We start from the raw sequence: 21,018 nt of genomic DNA on the forward strand, positions 1-21,018 counted from the left end.
GACCAACCAGGTGGTCTTGTGCCCCTGTGCCTGAGTGCTTCACACCCAGTACTGGTTGTTCTTCAAGGGGGGGTTGGAAGTCCGGCAGTACTGAAGCAGCTCAGGGTCTGGTGGTGCCCCAGGACCCTTGCCCTGGGGTAGGGGACTTGTGCCCTTGCCCTCCAGGGTGTTGACAGTCGTTAAGGGGATGCCTTGGTTGGGGTCCATCCTCCGGAAGGTCTCCTGGTCTGGCACAGCCCCGTTCTTGACCTTGGAGGAGGGGGAGCCCTGAACATGGTGCTTCCCTGTCTTGTTGCGCTTGTGCAGGTAGAAGAGCAGGGGCAGGATGAGGGCCAGCAGGAGGAAGATGAGGCAGATGGGGATGATGATGCTGAACATGTTGGCCTCAATGAAGCTGAGGAAAGTGCCCCCTTCCACGGGGCTGGTGCTGGTGGTGGCACCGTGGCCTGGCCAGGTGGTGGGGGACATGCCCAGCTCACTGGCATTGGGGCTGCTCCGTGCTGTGCCACGAGGCTGGGGCACCAGGGGTGAGGGTGCCAGGGGGACCGTGAGCAGGGTGACACCGTAGGCTTTTGAGGCGTTGTAGGGCTCAGTGCTGTAGCCCAGGGACGCCAGCGCCGGTGGCACGCCAGCAGCTGCCAGCTCAAAGATGAAGCTGTCGCTCTGCAGGGGTTGGTTGGTCTCACCAGCATCCAGCACCTCCAGCCCGACCAGCCCTTGTTCCAGCTCACTCTGGCTGAACGCCTCAACTGGGGTCGTGGGTTGCCCTGGGTCCCTGGAGACCCTGATGAGGCGGCTGCCACGGGGTGCCCTGCGGATCTTGAAGAGCGGGGTGCTCTTGGTGTGGTTGGCCAGCTCACTGGCGTCAAGGATGCTGGTGTCCAGGAGGGCTGTGGTGCCCCTGGGCCACACACTGCCCGGCCGAGCCTTCACCAAGGCACGGACAGTCACGTTCACCACCCCGGTCCTGTTGGCTGCCCGTGACATAAGGAGGAACTGGAAGTCATCCTGAGGAGAGGTGAGGTCAGTGAAGGTGAAGGTCACCTCCCCACGGTCCAGCTGCTTCTGCGAGAAGCCCCGCGCCGGCCTGCCGTTAACCTGCACCTGGCCAAATCTTGGCTCCCTGCTGATCCTGTACTGTGCGTTGCCTCCACCCCGCGGCTGTGCGGCTCCCAGGAGGTGATGGTGGGACAGGGATGCCCTGTTCAGGTCTTGAGGCACCTCCAGCAGCAGCGGGCTGGCAGCAGTGCTGACTGCAGGCAGCACCTCAATCTCCAGTGAGGTCAGGGTGGGTGGGTGGCGGTCAGTGGAGAGGCTCAAGGCTAATGAGCCTTTGGCACGGCTCCTGGTGGCCACAAACACCACGTGGCCTGCGTTGACATCTGCTTGGGTGAAGCGGTTGATGGGCTCCTGTGGGTTGTGGGCGTTGGCCAGGTGGCCAGCAAGAGGTCTCTGAAGGACACTGTACACCATCTCCTCAGGGGAACCTGATAGGTCTGCTACATCCAGGTACTCCTGGGACAAGGTGACCATGGAGCCTGGTGGGACCCGCAGCACTTCTTGTCGCCTCACCACCTGTGGTGGGCTGCTGCTGCTGCTGGTCACCATTATATTGAAAGCTTCAGAGATGACCACTCCTTCCTGGGGAGGGCGGATGGACTGCTGTGCCCGGGGCTGGAGCCAAGCCTTAAATCTGAAATGGTCTTCAGAGACACTGTCCCCTCCATGGGCATAAGCCAGGCGTCCTGTGGACAGGTCTGACTGCAGGAAGAATGGCCGTGACCGATCTAAGGGCACATCAGCCACCAAGAGCTGCCCATGAGCTGGCAGCCCTGTCACCAGGAAGGTAACGTCGTGTGCAGCCCTCTCAGGGGCTGGGATTTGGCTTAGGAGGTTGGAGGCATCCAGCACCATGGTGTCGATCTCAGCCCGTTGAGACCTTCCAAGCTGGAGACCTGGGGAGAAAAGGGAAAACCCAAAGGTCTGTCATTCCTGGGAAGAGCCAGGATCTCCTGGAGAGGAGAGCACATCCAGGAGAGAACACTGATAGAGCATGAAAAGGAGGAGGCAAAGAAGTGGAAAGAGCCATGGCAAATAGCATTGTGGTGTCTTCTTTGGACTAACAAGTTCTCCTGGAGGTTGCACAATTCCCCCATCCAGGGTGATGGTGCAGGCTTCAGGAGAGCTTGTTTGTCCCTTGCCTCTCCCTTCCTTTACCTCCATTTCTCCATAGCTGAGTCGAGCGCTGGGGACACTTGGCCTCGAAGGAGATCAGCACAAGGAGGATGAAGGAATCTGAGATGGTTGTGGGAGCGACCACACGGAAGCGGATGGCATCTTGGGCAAGCCAGAAGGGCTTCTCTGGCATCTCATGCTGGTAGAAAATCAACCCACTGTCCACCTAAAAATTAAACAAAATCTCGGTGAGCTCTGGATAAATCCTCCAAGTGGATGATACCATGCAGGAGATGGTATCACCTCTGGTGTGACGGGCACTGTGGCACAGAGGAAAACCCTGGTGATGCTGTGCCAGAGCCAATGTCTGCACCCTAGGCTCTTATCTCAGGTCCAAGAAGGAGCAACCACCAAGAAATAAGGTAAGAAATAAGGACCACCATCAGCCATGGCACGGTAGCCACCATGGTGCCTCTCTGTCAGGATCTTTCTGCCCAGCAAGTGGGGGAACTGAGGCTCAGAGGAAGGGCTGAGCTTGCTCAGTATCCTCCAAGAACTGGGCCAGGCTTCTGAGGGTGAGCACAACAGGAAAGGCAAAGTTAAGTGGGAGCTGGTTAGAAATAAGCTCTTTGCCACGCTCTGCAAAAGCCTGGCCCTGGAGGAGGAAAGTGGCAGCAAGGCTTTGCTTGGAGCAGGAGGGAAAGCATCTGCTAGTACAGAGTCATAGAATTGTTTGGGTTGGAAAAGCCTTCTAAGAGCATTCAGTCCTAACACCACTGTGGCCATTAAACTATATTCTGAAGGGCCATGTCCACACATTTTTTGAGCACCTCCAGGGATGGTGACTCCACCACCTCCCTGGGCAACCTGTTCCAATGCCTGACAACTCTTGCAGCAAAGAAGTTTTTCTTAATATCCAATCTTAACCTCCTCTGCTACAGCTTGAGGCTGTTTCCTCTCATCCTATCACTTGCCAGCCCCCACCTGACTCCAACCTCCCTTCAGGGGAGCCCGAAGATCTCTGAGCCTCCTTTTCTCCAGGCTGAACACCCCCATTTCCCTCAGCTGCTCCTCACAAGGCCTGTTCTCCAGACCCTATGTGCAGGCAGCAGCCAGGCTGGGTCTGCAGCAGGGTGGAAGCCTAAGAAAAGGGGATTACAGCTCCCTGAGCCTCCTCCCAGCACTAAATCCAAGGCTTGGTGGCAAGAGCAAAGCTGGCCCTGGGGCAGCAGCTCTTAATCCCTTTTAGCAGCTGCTGCCAGAGCTGGGAAAGTCACAGTGTGGTTGCAGTCCTGCTCTGCCTCCTGCCAGGGATCAGAGCCTCTGCCCATGGTGGCAGCAGGGTCAGGGTGGGAGCTCTGAGCTTTGGTGGGAGGTAATGGAGGAGGCAAAAACTCACCTGGGCTTGGGTGAAGTTTCTGATTTCCTCTCCCTGGGAGGTGCACAGCCTGCCCAGGCGTGGGGCTTGCTCGATGCTGTAGTATAGGGTGGTGGAGCCAGCAGGGCTGTTGCTCACTGCCTGCAGGTTCTGGCTGGTGATGGGCTGCAGGGCACCTGGAAAACATGTCCAGTACAGGCTTCAGCTGGTTGCCTCCCCACTCACCTGCAGCCTTTGCTGCAGGCAGCACCCAGCAGTGCTTGCGCACTGGGTGGTGGAAGGGTCTCAGAGCCCCATTTGCCACTAAACTGGAAGGATGGGGAATGTTCTTGTACCCACCTGGGCAGACAGTGAGGCTCTGCTTCCTGGCCAAGCTAATGAGGGGCTCTCTGAGAGCCCTGACGAGGAAGAAGTGCCCAGGAGACAAGTTCTCCCCATCCCACAGGTCAAAGGCAAAGCCTCCATCCAGGGGTCCTGTGGACAGCACATTGCTCGGTGTTTATGGGGAGCAGAGGGGCTGCAGCCCCCCACTAACCTGGCATGGTTTGGAGCAGGGGGCTGTGTGGTGGGGTTAGCATCTGCCGTGGTGGCGCAGTGCTCCCCTCGGGTAGTGTCCCCTCCTTTGTGCTAGGGATAATGCTGGGGGTGCTGGGGCACCTCAGCCCTTCCCTACCTTGGTGCACGAAGAGGACCAGGCCATCGTTTATCTGGGCCTGGGTGAACCGCTGGACCTCAGAGCTGGGTGCTGACCTCAGCACAACCTTCCCGTTGGCTGGGGGCTGGATGGAATAGGTCACCTCCTCCGCCGGGGAGTCCTCGTCCTCAGCGCTCAGGATGTGGGGACCGATGGCAGCCGTGGTGCCTTCCCGCAGCTGGGGGACAAGGAGAGGCTGTAACCCCCCTGAGCTGCCCCCAGCCTCTCTCCCCTTTTCCCCAGCCTTCTCGGGGCCTCATCCCTGCTCAGACAGCTTCGGCAGGTGCCTGAGCACATCCCAGCCAACAAGGGGGCCTTGTGCCCACGCCGGGTGATGCCTCCATTGTCTTGCCTCGGCCCAGCCCCGTGTCACCCTGCGCTGCTGCCGTCCCTGTTTGCTGGCACGTTCCACGCTGCTGGCTCCGTGCAGTGGCACGGCGTGTGCAAGGCAGCCTCTCCCAGTGTCCTCAAGTGGGCAGCGAAGAAAGGCAAAGGGCTGGGCTAGAAGCTGTGCTTTTGGTGCATCTCTCCCCATTGCTGTGCAGGGTAAGGGCTTTCTGGGGAAGTTTCCTGGCCCTGAACCCCTTGACAAGAGGTGAGGGGTTTAAAATAAAAGAGGGAGATTTAGACTAGATCTAAGAAAGATCATTTTTTTGGCACTGAGGGTGATGAAACACTGGCTCAGGCAGATGCCTCATCCCTGGAACCATTTCAGGTCACGTTGGACCGGGCTCTGAACAACCTGATCTACAGTCCTTGCTGACTGCAGGGGGCTTAAACTAGATGGTCTTTAAAGGTCCCTTCCAACCCAAAGCAGTCTGTGATTCTCTGACCTTGCTCTCCACGCTGCCTCTGTGTACGTGTGATAATTCCAGCCTCATCTCTCCGCAGCTGGGTGTTTCTCTTAGCTCATGCTCCCAGCAAAGCACCCTTCCCACCGCCTCCTTCAAGGCTGCAGCAAGGCCATGAGCCGCCCCAGCAAACCCTCCAGGAATGACAAGTATGCAGCTGAGCTCAGGGCCACCACAAAGCCTTCCAGTGCCACCACAAAGCCTTCCAGTGCCACCACAAAGCCTCCCAGGACCACAGCAAGGCCTTCCTGTGCCACTTGCCCCCAACCAATGGTGCCCACTCCCCCCTTGGGGATGCTGCCACCCCAAAGCCCTGGCATCTCCCATTTCCAGCTGCAGGCAACAATTTTCCTCGCTCTTAATCCTGTGCTGTGTCTTAGTCTTGGCAAACCACGGGGATGAATCCTACCTTGCCAGACAGGTTCTGTCTGAGCACCCCAGAGCTGCCTTTCACACTCAGGATGACCCAACATCATGGGGCATGTGGACTGAGCCTTCTCCCTGCTGATGCAGGGCTGTATCCCACAGCATCACAATGCTGGCCAGCTTCCTACAAACCCAGAGGACAACACCCAGGCGCTGGAGGAGCCGCTCAGCTGGCCGTGCTGGGCTCGATGAGCTCTTCTCTGCTGCTTTCAGCTGGCCTAACTCAAAACATTTCTTGAGTGGGTGTGGGTGCCGACAGTGAAATTAAATCCCTCTGCAGTCCCCATGGGGTGGCGGGAGGCAGGCTGGAAAACAGAGCTTGGGAGAGACGGGATGGGGGAAGTGCTGCTGGACATATTGAAGCCCTTGCAGAAGGAGCTGTTGCTCTACCATGTACAGGCACCAGGGTTTTTTGACTGCTGCTTTTCCCCAGTGCTCACAACCAGGTCACTTCAGCACCCATTGGAACTGCAATCACACCTGGGGCTTGGTGCCAAGGAAGCCTAGAGAGGTGTTTGCAGGCAGGGGGCCCAACAGCCCCAGGCCATTGCTGTCCACTGGAGATGGGCACACAGAGCAGCTGGAGCAGCTTTGCTGGCCAGCAAGAGCCTGTGCCACCAGAGCTGACCTGCTTTGCCACGCTCCTGGTGCTCTCTGAATTATTAAAGGCTCCCACCCAGGTCTGCTCTGGTTTACTCAGCCCATTCTGTTTGCTCAGCCTCCGTGTCGCCTCTGCTCTCCGGGGGAGCGCGCTGGGAGGCAGCGGAACAGCGCCGGGAGCGTGGCCCTGAATCGCTGCAGCACTGCCTCTCTCTCGCTGGCATCCAGCCCCGCTTCCTCTTGATGCAACCCAGAAAAATGATCAAGGCAAACCTGCCCAGTCTTTTCCAGGCAGCTCCAGTCTGGGGTATGAACCCTGCCTGTTGTCGCCCCAGCCCTGTGTGGACTCTGCACCCTGGGAGCTGGCAGGATCAGGCAGCAGGGGAAAGCTTTGTGCAATCTCCCTCCCGGACCCAGCCTGACCTTTAAACGCTGAAGTCATCTCTCGCCAAAGCACGAGCACAGCAGGGCTGGGCCCCTCCTGAGCCCTGGGTTGCTTTAGCATTGCCCTTACTTGTAGCAGGGAGCTTTTCCCAGCTCCAGAGCTCCTCCTCTGGCCCAGCCTACCAGGGCCAGCACCCGTGGGTGCTTTTGGGATGTGCTGGTCCTTCAGTGAGCAGAGGGGGGGGGTTTGTGCCTCTGGAGTGGGGACAAGAGGCTGCTGTGGGTCCAGCAGTCGGGGGATTAACCTTGCTCTGTGGGGAGTGCAGGATTTTGGGGCAGCTGGAGCTCATCCTGCAGGCACCACTTAGAGTCATGGAATCACCTTGTTGGAAAAGACCTTAAAAGTCCAAAGAGAACCTAACATCTCCCTGTACACAACGGTTAGACCATGGCACTCAGCACCTCATCCAGACATCTTTTAAACACCTCCAGGGATGGTGACTCCACCACTGCCCTGGGCAGCCTGTTCCAGTGCCCAATGGGCACTTAATGCACTACAAAAGGGATTTGCTGGGATGGGGTTAACCTTCCTGGGATGGGGCTAAGCTTCCTGGGATGGGGCTAAGCTTCCTGGGATGGGAGTTTAACTGAGGAAAGCCCAGAGCAAGGCTGGTGCTGGCTGTGGCTGGGGCCTCCCCTAAACTTTACTGGCAGTCCTGGCCTCATCTCCATGCTTCTGGGGCTGTCTGTGTGGCACCTGGCCCATGGAGGCTTGTACCCTTCCCTTTGGTCTTCCCTTCCAGAGCCCAAGCTCCAGACCCCTTCCCAAGGCTGCTATGATGATGATCCCGATGTAAAGAGCTGCCAGCCTGGGAAATCCTGGGATGGGTGCCCTGGGGTGGAATGCAATGCTGGTGCTCCTGCATGTTTCCTAAGAAACTCTTTGCTGCAATTTTGACTTAGTGATCCTGATGGAGACAGGGAAGTGTCTGAAGCAGAAGGTGGGACTTCAGCAGCAAGTGAGGATGGGTGGGCTTAATGTAGATGATACTAAACTGGGTGGGACTGTTGGCCTGCTTGAGGGCAGGAAGGCTCTGCAGTGGGATCTGGACAGACTGGATTGATGGGCTGAGGCCTGTTGTATGAGGTTTAACAAGGCCAAGACCAGGTCCTGCACTTGGGTCACAACAGCCACATGAATACACCAGGCTTGGGGCAGTGGCTGGAAAGCTGCCTGGCAGAAAAGGACCCAGGGGTGTTGGTTGCAGCTGGCTGAATATGAGACAGAGTGTGCCCAGGAGGCCAAGAAGGCCAACAGCATCCTGTCTTAGATTAGTAATATTGTGGCCAGCAGGAGTAGGGAAGTGATTGTGCGGCCACACCTGGAACACTGAATTTAGTTTTGGGGACCTTACTCCAAGAAGGACATTGAGGGGCTGGAGTAGGTTCAGAGAATGGCACCAAGGCTATTGCAGGGTCTGAAGAACAGGGCTGGTGAGGAGCAGCTGAGGGAACTGGGGTTGTTTAGTCTGGAGAAAAGAAGGCATCTGGAGAGGACGAAAGGAGGTTGCAGTGAGGTAGGGTTTGGGTTTCTTCTCCCTAGTAATGAGGGATGGAATGAAAGAAAACAGCCTGAAATTGTGCCAGGGGAAGTTTAGGTTGGAGATTAGGTAAAAAAATTCTTTCCTGTAAGAGTGGTCAGGCTGACCAGGGAGGTGTTGGAGTCACCATCCCTGGAGGTGTTCAGAAAACTTGTGGACACGGCACTTTGGGACACGGTTTAAGGGCCACAGTAGTGTTAGGTTAGTGGTTGGACTCCATAATCTTAAAGGTGTTTTTCAGCGTGAAAGACTCTGTGAGACCTCTTTGCTTCTGACTTTACTCAGACAGGCATAAGGAGAGGTGCCAAAGCTGCCTAAATAATTAATTAAGCATTTCCAAGCTGTGCCGATGAGACCTGCCCAAGCTGTTCTTTCTGCTCCCGGGGATTACTCCGGCACCTGGGGAAGGGCGAGCAGGCAGTGAGGGAGTTCAGGAGGCAGAGCGGGGGTTAGGAGCTGCTGCTTGCCCTCGGCAGTGAGGGGTTAGGAGGCGGAGGGGTCCCGGTAGCCGCTGCCTGCCGCCGTGGCGGCTCTGCCGAGCCCGGCGCCGGGCACGGGAAGCAGGCGCTGCTGCGGGGCGAGGCTCCCATCTTGTGGCCGCTCTCAGCACTAGCAGCTGAGGGGGAGGGACGAGGTGAAGGGACGGACACACACACACGCGGTACAGCCCGGTTCCCGCCTCCTGCAAAGCCTCGCCCCGCCGAGAAACGCCTCCCGCTCCCCGGAGCCCGGCGCCCGCCTCTAGGCTGCGCTTCGGCTCTGCCTTGCCGCAGAGGCCAGGTTGAGGCCCGTGGGGTCCCGACGCTGGGCTGGCGGCTCCCAGGGTGCTGAGCACCCCGGGGCGGCTGACCCATCCCCTGCCATCCCGCCCTTACCTGCAGCCCGGCGTTGAGCCGCAGCCGGGGCGCCCTGGAGCTGCGGGGCAGGATGGAGATGAAGATTGTCCGGGGCTGGCTCTGCCGCTCCAGCGCCGAGGCGTTGGCCAGGAGGGTGAAGCTGTCGGATCGTGCCCGGGGACCATCCTGCCTGTACTGGATCTGCTGGTGCTGCACCTGCGGGGCAGGGGCTGGGTGACCCTCCTGGGAGGACATGGGACACCAGCCCTGCTGAGGAGAGGACCCGCGCACCAGCCTGGGAGGAAGGGGCAAGCTGAGCACCTACCACTTGCTTTGGGGCATCCCTGTGGGATGGAACCAGCAGAAAGACAGGGAGTGGGATCCCCACGGGAAGCAGACCTGGAGCCCAGCCTGGATGCTCTGCGTACATCCCATCTGGTATCCCATGGGACATTTAAAAGCACCTGGAGGGCAAAGCCACCACCCAAGCCCCTCCATCCCAAGGGCAGAGCTCTCCAATTGGGAGAGGAGCCCCGCAGCCCTCCCCAGCCTCCTGGTGCCTTTGGGCCTGGAGCCCAGCCCCAGGCTTTTCTCAACACCCCTGGGAGAGCAAGGTGATGGGGAAGTGGACACTCTTGGCTGCTCTACCTCATTCCAGGTGAAAGCCTGCAGCTCGCCGTCCTCAGGCCGCTCACTTTTCAGGAGGGTGCCAAACCTGGGGGGCTCGAGCACCCTGAACTCCACGCCAAGAGCCGTGTAGTATGTGTTGGGGATGCTGAGGACGCCTGTGGAGAGGGTAGCAGAGCCACCTTCAGGCACCGTGATGTTGTGGACGTCCAGGGGGATGGCAATGGGGAGCACGACCAGGCTCACCACCACCCCTTGCAGTGGTTCTGCACCACGGGCTGTGATGTCCAAGACAAACTGATCATGCTCCTCATCTGGTTTGGAGTGGAGGTAGAGGACCCTGCCATCATTGATGTCCTCCTGGGTGAAGGACTGGATGGGGTCCAGGCTGGGCTGCTCGTTTGCATCTTCTCCATGCTGAAGCATCGCCAGGAAGCCAGAGGCTGGGGGGCTGCTCACCAGGTAAACTATGTCCTGGGGAGGGATCTCTTCATGGACCACCTGGGAGTGTGGGGGAGACAAGGCATGAGCTGGGGCTGGTTCCTGTGAGGCTGGGCTGCCCTGCAGCCCACGATTGTGCAATGTCCCATGGCTTTGTATGGGGATGAGCCACAAGAGTCACCTTCTTGCTGAAGCCATGCCTGAACCCCCACCTCTGCCCCTGGGTAAAGCTTGACATGTGCACAAGTCCTTTGGGCAGGTGGGTGTAAAATGGAGTCCCACCATTGGCTGATGTGGTTTGGTATCCAGGAAAGGGATGCAGATGTGGGGAATAACTAGAGAAAGGGATACTCACCAGTAAGTACTCCTCCTTGATCCCAGCTGCTTCCCCCTGGAAGACATGGATTTCCTTGTGGTTGACTATGCTCAGGGGGCTGGGATGGGTGTCCAAGAACACGCTGATGGCCAGTGTGTCCTCCACTGCTACCTCGTTTGCTTCTACAGTGAACCGGAGCTCATCCTGGCTATTCCTGGTCCCATTGTGGCGGTAGGAGATCTCTCCTGCTAGCAAGTCCCTCTGAGAGAAAGCCATGACTGGCTGCTCCCCTCTCAGTACGGTCCCCCACCTTGGAGGGGTTGTTATCAGGAACCGTATCTCGTCATCTGACCTAATGTCCATGTTGGTCTCCAGGCTGAGGACAGAGGAGTCAATGCTCCCCTGGCTGCCTTGGGGGATGACCAGACCAGTGTTGTTGACTATTTTGATGTAGGGGTCCGACGCCTGCACTTCCAGGAGGGCTGTGGTTTGGTGGAGGCCATCCGAGACCTGTAGCTGAATCCAGCCCCGGTCAGCCCCTGAATGGACAAAGAGGATCTTCTTCTTCCTCAGGTCATCCTGTGTGAACCGGTAGACCTGGTGGCTCCTGTCGTCAACGGAGACAATGCTGCCAAACAAGATGTCCTTCCTCGCCAACACCAGCTGCGTGTCGGAGAAGCCGGAGTCCTTGTCGCTGAAGGCGATGTCCTCTGTCGTCAGCAGGTGCTGCCCGTTGCGCACCACGTTGAAGACCTTGTTCACCACTTGGACCGGGGCGTGGTCATTGATGGGTTGGATGGAGACCCTGAAAACGCCTCTCACCTCCTCTGCCTCAGGTTCAGCGCTGCCCTCACCCTGCCGTGTCGCCACGAAGGGGATGTCATCCTCCAGCGTCTCGGAGTCGTCGTGCTGGTACAGCAGCCGGCGGTGCAGGATGTCATCGTTGGTGAACTCTGTGATCTCCCCTCTGGAGGCCCAGCCATGGGAGGCAGCCCAGGCCAGCCTCCCGTGTGCCGGCCCCTCAATCACTTCATAGAGGTAGTCCATGCTGTTCATGCTCTGGACGAACAAGTGGTCCTTGGAGATGACGGCTTGTCCCCCCTCTGGCACGGTCAGGAGGACGTTGGTCAGGGCCGGTGCATCGGGGTCTCCACCGATGCTGATTGTGTAGGTGTAGACGGGAGAGTGCTGCTCCCCAGCACGGACTCGGAACTGGAAGGAGTCCTCAGCTTGCTGGGAGTTCCTGATGGTGGCGCTGTAGCTCAGATGGTTTTGTTGCAGGTCGTCTTGGGTAAACCCAAAGCCTTCAGTCAGCCTGTTGCCGAGCAGCTCCAGATTTCCCTTTTTGGGAGCCTGGATTATCACATAGTGGAAGGGGACAGGGGCAGAGTTTGGATCTTCCAGCATTGCCTCCAGCTCCTTACTGGTGATGTTTCTGTGCCGCTTGTTTTTCATCTGGAGGGAGACCATGGTCCTCATCTTAATGGTGGCTCTTTTAATCCTTATGACAAAAGTGTTGTTTTGCAAGACCTTCTGTCCCACCTGGACTTCAAATTGCAGCTTCTCCACAACATCTTCTAGATGGTGCTCCGTGTCTGTGCTAAAATACTGGATGCGCCCTTGCTCTAGGTCTTGCTGGCGGAAGGATTCGACTTTTTTCCATTCCCCTCCTGTGCTGCCCTGCTTCTGGACCTCGCCATACCTTAGGGGCTCCGTGAGGACATAGAGGATTGCAACTTGTTGGCTCACTGCATTGGTCTCCACGGAGAGGTTGGCCGTGGTGATGCGTGCAGCCCCTCCCTGCGAGGTGGAGAGGCCTGTGTTGTTGCTCAGGCGGATTTCAGGATCGATGGCAAGAATCCTCAGGGTGGCAATAGGGCTTGGGACTGTGCCATCATTCACCTGCAAGGTGAGCTGCAAGTTTGTCCCACTCTGGTGCACGTAGACTATGTTGCCTGCTTCCAGATCCCTGCAGGAGAACTCTTCGATGGGCACCCCAGGGTGAAAGTCATACTCCACATAACCCTCCTCCATCTGCTGGCCACCGTGCAGCTGGAATTCGAGGTCGTCACAGGATGTGTCATCGTCTAGGACCTGCAGCACATCTGTGGTCAGGTGTTTCCGCGTGTGCTTCAGGATTGTCATGTGGTTCCCGTGGGGAAAAATCACCTGTGGGGCATCGTTGGTGGGGTTGATCATGATGGGCAGAAGGTACATTTGCCCCTGCCGAAAGCACTCTGGGACCCCTTGCTGGGCAGTCACTGTCACCTCCAGCATTAGCTGGTCCATGGGCCCCTCGGAGCCATCATGGACATACCTGACTTTCCTGTTCACAATGTCCAACAAGGTGAACTTCCTTCTGCTCCTAGACCCAGGAATGTCCAGCTCCAGCTGGCCATGCCTGGGGTCATTGGTGATGCTGAAGAGGATTTGGGACTGCCGGATGCTTGCGAGGCTCAGGTCTACTGTTGGCTGGGCGTGTTTCCACTCCAGATAGGCCATGCCCCCTTCAGAGATGATGAGGGGGCTGACGTGAAGCAGCCTGCTGATGTTGGCGAAGGCAGGGGGGAAGCTGTTGTCTGGCCGGCACGGTTCTGCCGCCAGGCCTGGTGCTCCTGACCAGATATCTGGAGGTGGGGAGGTAGGGGCCTCATCCTGCTCATATGTCTCTTCGTAGTCCCAGTAGTGCTCCTGCTTCCCACAGCCTGCAGTGATGTCTTTCGTGATCACAGCATCCTGCAGACTCCTCCTCTGCAGGTTTATCCGCAGGTCCTCCAGGCAGCCAATGAATGAGTTGTTGGTCATGGTCCACACTGAGATGAAAGCGAGGTGATGCTCCTTCAGCCTCTGCAAAGCTTTTTCGTTCATGCCTCCAATGAAGAGGTTTCCCTGAAGGTCCAGGTAGTTGTTGATGCCCCGGTTGGACGTGGACGAGGCGTAGTAATCTATCAGTATCTCAAACTTGTGGACATCTGTGTAGACCTTGACATAATGCTGCTGCTCGTCGCTGATGAAGACGTTGTTGTGCAGGACGATGATGCCATTGCCCTTCTCAACAAAGCCTCTCAGGCGCCCATTGGAGATCTCCAGGTAGAAGAAGTCATTCTCCAGCCCGGTGTGGTAGATGAGGGGTGCCTGGGTGATGCTGGTAGTTATCACAAACTCAATGGTCGCTTCCTCCCTTGCATCCCAGGTGGGAAACGCAATGTAGGAGTGCGGCCCCGGGAACCCAAAGGGGTCGTCGGGCTCTGCAGAGAACTGTGTGCTGCACCCTTCCTGGACCCGGTGGAAGATCTTGGAGCTGCCATCAGAGGACAGAGGGGAGAGGACATCCAGGCCATTGAATGTCACTAAGTGGAGGCAGCCTCTGAAGGGTGAGCTGGCCTCAGCAAGGTATGGTAGGTCAAGGCTGCCTCTTCCACCAGCAAAGAGACCATGCTGGATGTCCAGCTCCCGTACAGGCCCTGCCATGTCCGCAGAGCTGTTAAAGAGGCCGTCGATGGTGAGCATCATCCTGCCATCTTCCACCAGCAGCTCCACGTCGTGCACCACCAGATTATTGAGCTGCAGCTCTGCTGGTGACTGCAGTGTCACCTCCTCTGAGCCCAGCCGCAGCCTGGCCTGCAGGGTAGGACACAGAAAGGGTTCAGCTCAAGCAAGGAATTGTCTGGTAGGTGAGGACACCTCCCCACCTACCAGAAACACCTACTGAAGCATGGACTGTTCCTGGGGGCCCAGAAGTGGTTTGGTCCCTCTGTTTACTCCTGGCCACCCCACCCTCTTCCTCTGTGCATGTTCCTCCCTCCCCAGCTAGATCCCCTTCTCTGGCCATGCTTTTTCTGTCCTGCTCTTGGGATTTCTCTCCTTTATTACCTCACTCTCAGCAAATCCAAGTTTTGGGGCTTTATCCCTGGGGTCCTCCATCCCCCAGTCCCACCACTAGGCTTTTCCTCTCACCCTCTGGAGAAGTCTTGCCAGATGTTGGCTCTTCTTGCCCTGCTCCATTCATCCCTGCAGCCTGGGCTGTTGCAACCCTTGCCCTGGGAAGTGGCACGAGAAATAGCAGGTTTCGCTCCCCACAAGCAGCAGCCTGGAGCCTGCCTAAGTAGAGGGTTAGCTGATGGACCCTGAGACACATGGTCTGCATTAGGGAGACCTCCAGCCAGCTGCTTGCTTGCTCTCCTGCTTTGGTTTAGATGTGGTTGTTGGCCTATCCCAGGCTTCAGGAGAGGCAGGATGTGTGCCTCATGTTCCCTGCTCTTTTCCTTCATGGTGAGTGCCAAAACCATAACCACAAGAGGGCAATTCTACTCTTCTGTCCTGATCCCTTCCCATGCCCCATCTGGGCTTGGCCTGTGGTGGGACTCTTGACTCATCCCTTCTCTTTATTATAATCTCTAGCACGCTGAGGGTGCTGTGCACCATGTCTGACTGGTGCACAGGGTGCTCTTCTCTGGCTATCTCTGTGATGCTCCCCAGCATCACCTCAGGCAGTGGGTGATGATCTTCCCCAGGTGGACCTTGTTTCTCTGTATTTAACTGATTCTCCCAAGGCCTTCTGCTCTTCTCTTGAACCCTTAACATTCCCTTGGCAGAGGTCTTGGCAGACTGGCTGTCCATGCTGGCATCCAACCCCATGGGCTTCTGCTTTCTGGTGCTGCCCCCACTTCCTCGCATTGGGTGAAGCCCTGATCCACAGCAGGGTGCCAGGGTACTGACCTGCAGGCTGCCAGCTCTCAGCTGGAGCAGGAGGTAGTCAGGCTGGCCAGCAGCCAGGAAGAGCAGCCCACTTCCCTGGCTGGTATACAGCTGGAGGTGCAGCCGCACTGTGCGTGAGGCATCCACCAGCGGCATCTCCACATAGCTGTCTCCGAAGAAAGAGGCTGGGGAGAAAAGGGAGAGGGTCAGGTAGGGAAGGACACCTCCCACAAGCCCTGTCTGTGTGGCTGCTGTGAGTCTGGAGCCTCTCAAACCCACCCATCATCCCATCTCTCTCTGCCCTATGACAGGGTGCAGGAACTCAGTAGGATGTGAAGACCCTGGGAGAGTCTGCTTTGATTGTCCTAGGGGAAGGGGTTTCTAGGAGGTTGCAGTAAGGTGCCTGCCTCTTCTCCCAGATAATGTGATAGGACAAGAGGAAATGACCTCAAGCTGCATCAGGGAAGGTTTAGATTAGATACTAGCAAAAATTTCTTCACCAGAAGGGTCATGAGGCATGGGAAGAGGCTGCCCAGGGGAGTGTTGGAGTCGCCATCCCTGAAGGCTGGATGAGGTGCTGAGCAACATGGTCTAACAGTTGTGTTGGGTTATGACTGAACTCGATATTAAGGTGATTCTAGGAACCTAGGTTCCTCTTCTCTGATTTTCCTAAGGGAAGGAGTTTCTAGGTTTCTGCTGTCCGATTTTCCCAGGGGCTGGCTGGTGAGGCAGGGGTGGTGTTTCTCCTTGCCCATGCAGCATTTAGATGAACCTTCCCCCTTTGTTACTTGTCCAGGACAGATGCAGTAATGCTGTCATCATGCCAAGTTCCTGAGCAAGCTCCTGAGTTTAGGAGGCAAGATGTTTCCCTGAGTCTTTCCCTTTCTGCCATGGCTGTCTCCGTTTGGAGGACTGTGGACCCTCACAGCAGTGGTCATGTCCTGCCTTGCCTGAGTTACCTGGGCAGTGCCAATCACTGCAATCAGAGAGATCAGAGAATCACAGAAACATTCAGGTTGGAAAAGACCCTCAGGATCACCAAGTCCAACCCAGAACCCTACTCTACAAATTTCACCCCTAAACCAGATCCCCAAGCAGCACATCCAAACAACCTTTAAACACATCCAGGGTTGGTGACTCAACCACCTCCCTGGGCAGCACATTCCAATTCCCAGCGCTCTTGCTGGGAAAAACTTCTTCCTACTGTCCAGTCTAAACCTACCCAGTCGCAGCATGAGGCCATTCCCTCTTGTTCTATCACTAATAACCCGTGAGAAGAGACCAGCACCAGCCCGTCTACGATGTCCCCTCAGGTAGCTGTAGAGAGCAATGAGGTCTCCCCTCAGCCTCCTCCGCTCCAAACCAAACAGAGATGCTGCGTGGGAGCCCCGGGGATGCCACCAGGTCAGCCAGTACTGCACTCCTCTCCCTGTTCAACAGCACTTCCTAATAGCTCTCCTGTCATCCAAACGTTGCTGAAGTTGCCCCTGGAGGTGGCTGCTCTGTCAGTGCTGGAGGAATGAACGTGTGTGCCTGCAATCCATATGTGGATGTGAGGCTGTATGGAAACATCAGCTCAAGCGGGGTGACCGAAGCTGCAGCTGGAACACGTTCAGCGCCCAGTCTGCACCAGCCCTGCAGCGACTCAGCTCAATGGCATGTGGTCACCAAATGAGAGACTGTGTCACAGGGCACAGGCAGGAGAGGGCAGGCTGGAAAGCACAGGGAGTGGCAGGGATTAATGTGAGAGTGCTGCTGTTCTTTAGCTGGCTCGGGGCGTGCGTGAGCGCTGCCTGCACACGAAGTGCCTGTGTCTGCCAGGCACTGCCACCCGTCCCGGTTAGCTCCAGAGCAAGCCACGGCCACCTTCACTCTGCGCTTACAGAGCGAAGCATTAACACTCAGAAGACTACAGAAGAGCTGTAAATGTTTGGTGAGAGGAGTGGACATGCAGGTTTTCAGTCTGTGTGTAGGCACAGGCTGGGAAGCCTGTTGTGCTCAATCTTGTCATAGAGTCATAGAAGGGTTTGGGTTGCAAGGGATCTTGCACCTAGTTCCAACCCCCCTGCCATGGGCAGGGACACCTTCCACTAGAATAGGTTGCTCGAGGCCTTGTCTGACCTGGGATTGAGCACCTCCAGGAAGGGAGCATCCACAACTTCTCTGGGCAACCTGTTCCAGAGCCTCATCACCCTCACTTCCTAATATCCAGTCTAAATCTCTCCTCTTTCAGCTTAAATCCATTTCCCCTTGATCTACCACTACAAGCCTTTGTAAAAAATCCCTCCCCAGCTTTCTTGTAGGCCCCATTCCATGCAGAGCTTTCCTGCTGTGCTTCATTATTGCACATGTTGGCATCAAATGCACACAGCTGCAGACCTGCACTTGGGTCTGGGTTCCCTCTGGCAGTGTGCTGAGGTGCCATGGAGAAAGGAGGATGAGATTTTTGGCTTCTCTGACAGTCCAAGCCCAGCCCCTACTTTCTTTAGGAGATGGAAGGAGTGGCAGTTGAGTCCTGGGGTGAAACCAGCCTCCTGCACGATGAGGTCTGGGTATAAACACCCATGTGTGCTCTTACAGGTGCTTCCTGAGCTGTGTTTTCCTCTTGCTGAACTATCTGTGAGGCTGATCAGGGTTAGAGGTGACAGTGAAGGTTTGCCTGGCAAGGGTAGAGTTAGAGCACCCTTCTTTGGCTTATTGCCTTGTCTTCTGAGATGAGCTCTGCTGTGCCAGTGTAGAGTGATGCTCTTCTGAGCCTCGCAAGGACAGAGAGATCTCCTTGCCCAGACACAATGAAAAATCATTTCCTGCTGCTGGCAGTGGCAAAACTGCCTCAGCTTTCTCCTAAAGGCTGGGGAAAGAATATGGGTGTTGCGAGGACCTGCCCTGGGCAGGGAAGAAATAGCAGCATGGAAATATCTATCTCTTGCTTTAATACTAAGACCTTTGCTTGGCCCAGGGTAGGGCTGCCAGGGTGCCTTAACCCAAGCCCTCTCATTTCCTGCCCATTGGCATGGGGCACTTTGGCTTCTTTGTCCTCATCAGCCCAGCCAATGACTCAGAAGATCTTTGCTATTCTTTGCAGGGTTGTGGAGGGCTCTGTCCTCCCCTGACCTGCTCCCTCCTTCCAGTAGCCCTTGCAAAACCAGCCAGCCCCAGTGTGCCTTGCTCAGTGCCGGGGGTGGTGGGTGCTGCCAGGGGCTCTTCATCTGGGTTTGGTGAGCAGGAATGAGGGAGCAAGTTGCAAAAGGGAATTTTCCTCTCCCTCCATGCACAAGCTGGTGCTCAGGCCCCAGCCAGACCTGCACACATGCGTGCAGTGTAGTGGTGTCCCCTGAGACTTTATGTGTACGTTATGTGCTGGCTCCCTTTGACGCTTCCCATGTGTGCATGCTCTGTACTCCAGATCCCACCAGGATTTTGTTAGAGTTTGGTTTTCTGGCTTCCCCTAATCCCAATAACATGTTTTTCAGCCGCTCTCACAAGGAGGTAAATCTTTGCTGGGGCTGGACCCACCAGCAGCTCTTCTGCCAGCCCAGGGGCTAGGCAGCATCTTGCCATGGGTGCTGAGCATCACGTTTTGGGGATGGAGGAGCCTGTCCCACAGAGCCAGCCTGTTTTCCAGTGGGACAAGGGGCAGCAGCTCCTGCAGCCAGCACATTTTGTCCTGCCTCCGTTCTCCTGAAGTTGCCAGAGATGATTTTCTTCTGTCTCTCATAAATTACTACCAATAAAAAGTTATGGGAAGCATGGGTGCCCTGAGGATCAGGGCTGTTTGCTGGGGCAGGGAGGAGGCACCATTGCCTGGCTCCAGGAGGAGCTGATTTTTTTTTTTTAATCCAGCAGCAGAGCAGTGTGAGTTACTGCTCTTTGTCTTCCCAAATCCCTGCTTTATTTCAGGGCTGCTCTCCTCTGCTCAGCAGGCCAGCCAAGATTCAAATGCTGCTCAACCTGTGGCATTTCTCTTCCACAAGGGACTCACAGCTTTTCACCTCCTCCCCTCTTCCTTGCCCTCCACATTGCAAAAGATGCAGAAAATATGGTTTGCTGAGTTTTATGTTTCCTTTTCAAATGTATTTTGCCCTGAAGGAGCCTCCATGGCACAGGGTGCCCCATCCCAGTTGATGGCTTGGATGGCAGCTCTGATTTGGGCACACATGGAGAGGACTTCCTCCTGACATCCTGCCCCATCCCTGGGCTGGCTGTAGCTGAGCATCCCAGGATCATTCCATGCAGATGCACTCCTGTGGCCCATAAGCCAAGGTGATCTGGTGGCCACTTGCCCAGGAGCCGTGATCACGCTTTAAGCATGCCGTGAGCCGAGCCTCATCCCTGGATGGAGATGCCCAAGCTGGCCCTTCCTCCCCTGCCATGGGGTGCAGCAGGTCTCCTTGTCCTGGCTGTGGGCTGGAGTGGGCACCTCAGCCATTTGACTTGCCCTGGCTATAAATCAGTGAGGTTCCCAGGTCTGGATGTCCCGCAGGAAATCGCTGCCCCTGCCTTGCCAGGCTGATCCGATGGAAAGGCGTTGACGAGGCGAGAGCAGCCTCCGTCACAGTTTCCGAGCAGCCGGCCAGCAGCCAGCAGATTATAGGCTGCACTGTCATCTGGGTTTGGGGTTGTTGGTTGGTTTTGGGTTGTTTGGGTTTGGGTTTTTTTTTTTTTTTTTTTTTTTTTTTTGTGCCTTGAAATAAAAAACAAGGAAAGGAGCCAAAAGCTCTGAGCAAGGGTCTGGGAGTGAGGCCCCGAACGTGCTGGGCTCCTGCCGGGGCTGCCGAACAAGCGATGGCTCCGTGCGAGCCCTGCCCCGGGCGCCGGACACGCGCCGTGTCCCGACGCCTTGGCCCCGTCCCCCGGTTCCGCCAGCTGAGAAACACGGCGGGGGGAGCCTCTCCAGCTCCTGCTTCTGCCTGTTCAGCGAGGCTTTTGGTATCCCGTCCCGAGGAGCAGAGCCTGGAGGGGAAGGGATCCCTATCTGCCTGGGGGGAGCTGGGCTGGGAGCGGGCCTGGAGTGCTGCGTGGCTCAGCAGGGCTGCCTTGGCCTCTTGTGTTTTAACATCTCAGTACACAAACTTCTCCCACCTCCTTCCCAGCACGTAGGAGGACCGAGGAGCCAATTCCCGGCTCACAAAGCTCCACGTGAGGGTTTGCAGAGTGAAGTGGTGCTGGCTCGAGGGATTTTCGGATTGGGGAGATGTCTCTTGTGTGAGCTGGTGGATGGATGCCTCCCCTGCTGGTACCTCCTACCAACGGCTTGGGGCATCCCCAGTTCTGCCTGTGGGACAGGTGGATGGGTTTTGGGGTGTGCATTGGCACGTGGAGGGTACAAACAAGTCCCCGAGGGGCTGCAGGAACCCTCCTCGCTCTTCCCAGAGGAGGATGCTGAGACTGAGGAGGAAGGAGTGGAGCAAACAGTGCTGGGGATGGGCTGGCCGCTCAACAAGGCTTCATTCAGGCTGCGGTGGGGGGCAGGTGAGGGCCAGGGCTGGTGGCCCATGTGTGTTTGCAGGGAGGGGACTGGAATTCATTAAAGCAGCTCTTTAATTACCCTAGTGGGAGCCAGGAGAGCCCTGTGCAGACACACGCGCCCCCTTGAATGACTCTCTGTGTTTGCAGCCACTTCCCACCCCTGCCACACTGCTTCTCTAACGCTGGAAAAACAGCCGGGCAGTGAAGGCTCCTTGTTGCCCGAAACAGCCCTGGGCTTGTGCGGCCAACGGTGCCGCCCTGCCCGCCGGCTGCCCGCCTTCCTGCCCGCCAGCCCATGCCAACAAGCGGCCCCTGTGTCGGCAGTGTGCCCAGCGCTGCTGAGCACTCCCCCCTCCTCCCACCCTCCCATGGGGTGCTGCCGGGGCACCCCATGGCCAGCCTGGTGCATTCCTCCACCCGAGCGTCAGGAGCTTGTTTTGAGTCCCTCTGAGTTGTTTAGGATGGTTGTTGTTTTTTGCAGTTTTAATGACTTTATAAGGTAGCAAGCTTGCCTGTCACCAG

General features: G+C 56.9%; 1 protein-coding gene across 1 annotated transcript; it reads right to left on the reverse strand.

Annotated features, from left to right (window-relative positions):
- Nucleotides 1-39: 39 nt before the first annotated feature.
- CSPG4 (chondroitin sulfate proteoglycan 4) lies at nt 40-19,634 on the reverse strand. Its single transcript, XM_054388132.1, has 10 exons — nt 19,533-19,634; nt 15,049-15,267; nt 10,369-13,950; nt 9,594-10,073; nt 8,985-9,161; nt 4,227-4,425; nt 3,893-4,027; nt 3,575-3,729; nt 2,218-2,401; nt 40-1,955 (listed from the first exon to the last, which is right to left on the reverse strand). The coding sequence occupies exons 1-10, from the start codon at nt 19,632-19,634 to the stop codon at nt 40-42; spliced, it is 7,149 nt and encodes a 2,382-aa protein (XP_054244107.1).
- Nucleotides 19,635-21,018: the final 1,384 nt, after the last annotated feature.

The sequence above is a fragment of the Indicator indicator genome, chromosome 16, assembly GCF_027791375.1.
Source record: "Indicator indicator isolate 239-I01 chromosome 16, UM_Iind_1.1, whole genome shotgun sequence".
Taxonomy (NCBI): Eukaryota; Metazoa; Chordata; class Aves; order Piciformes; family Indicatoridae; genus Indicator; species Indicator indicator.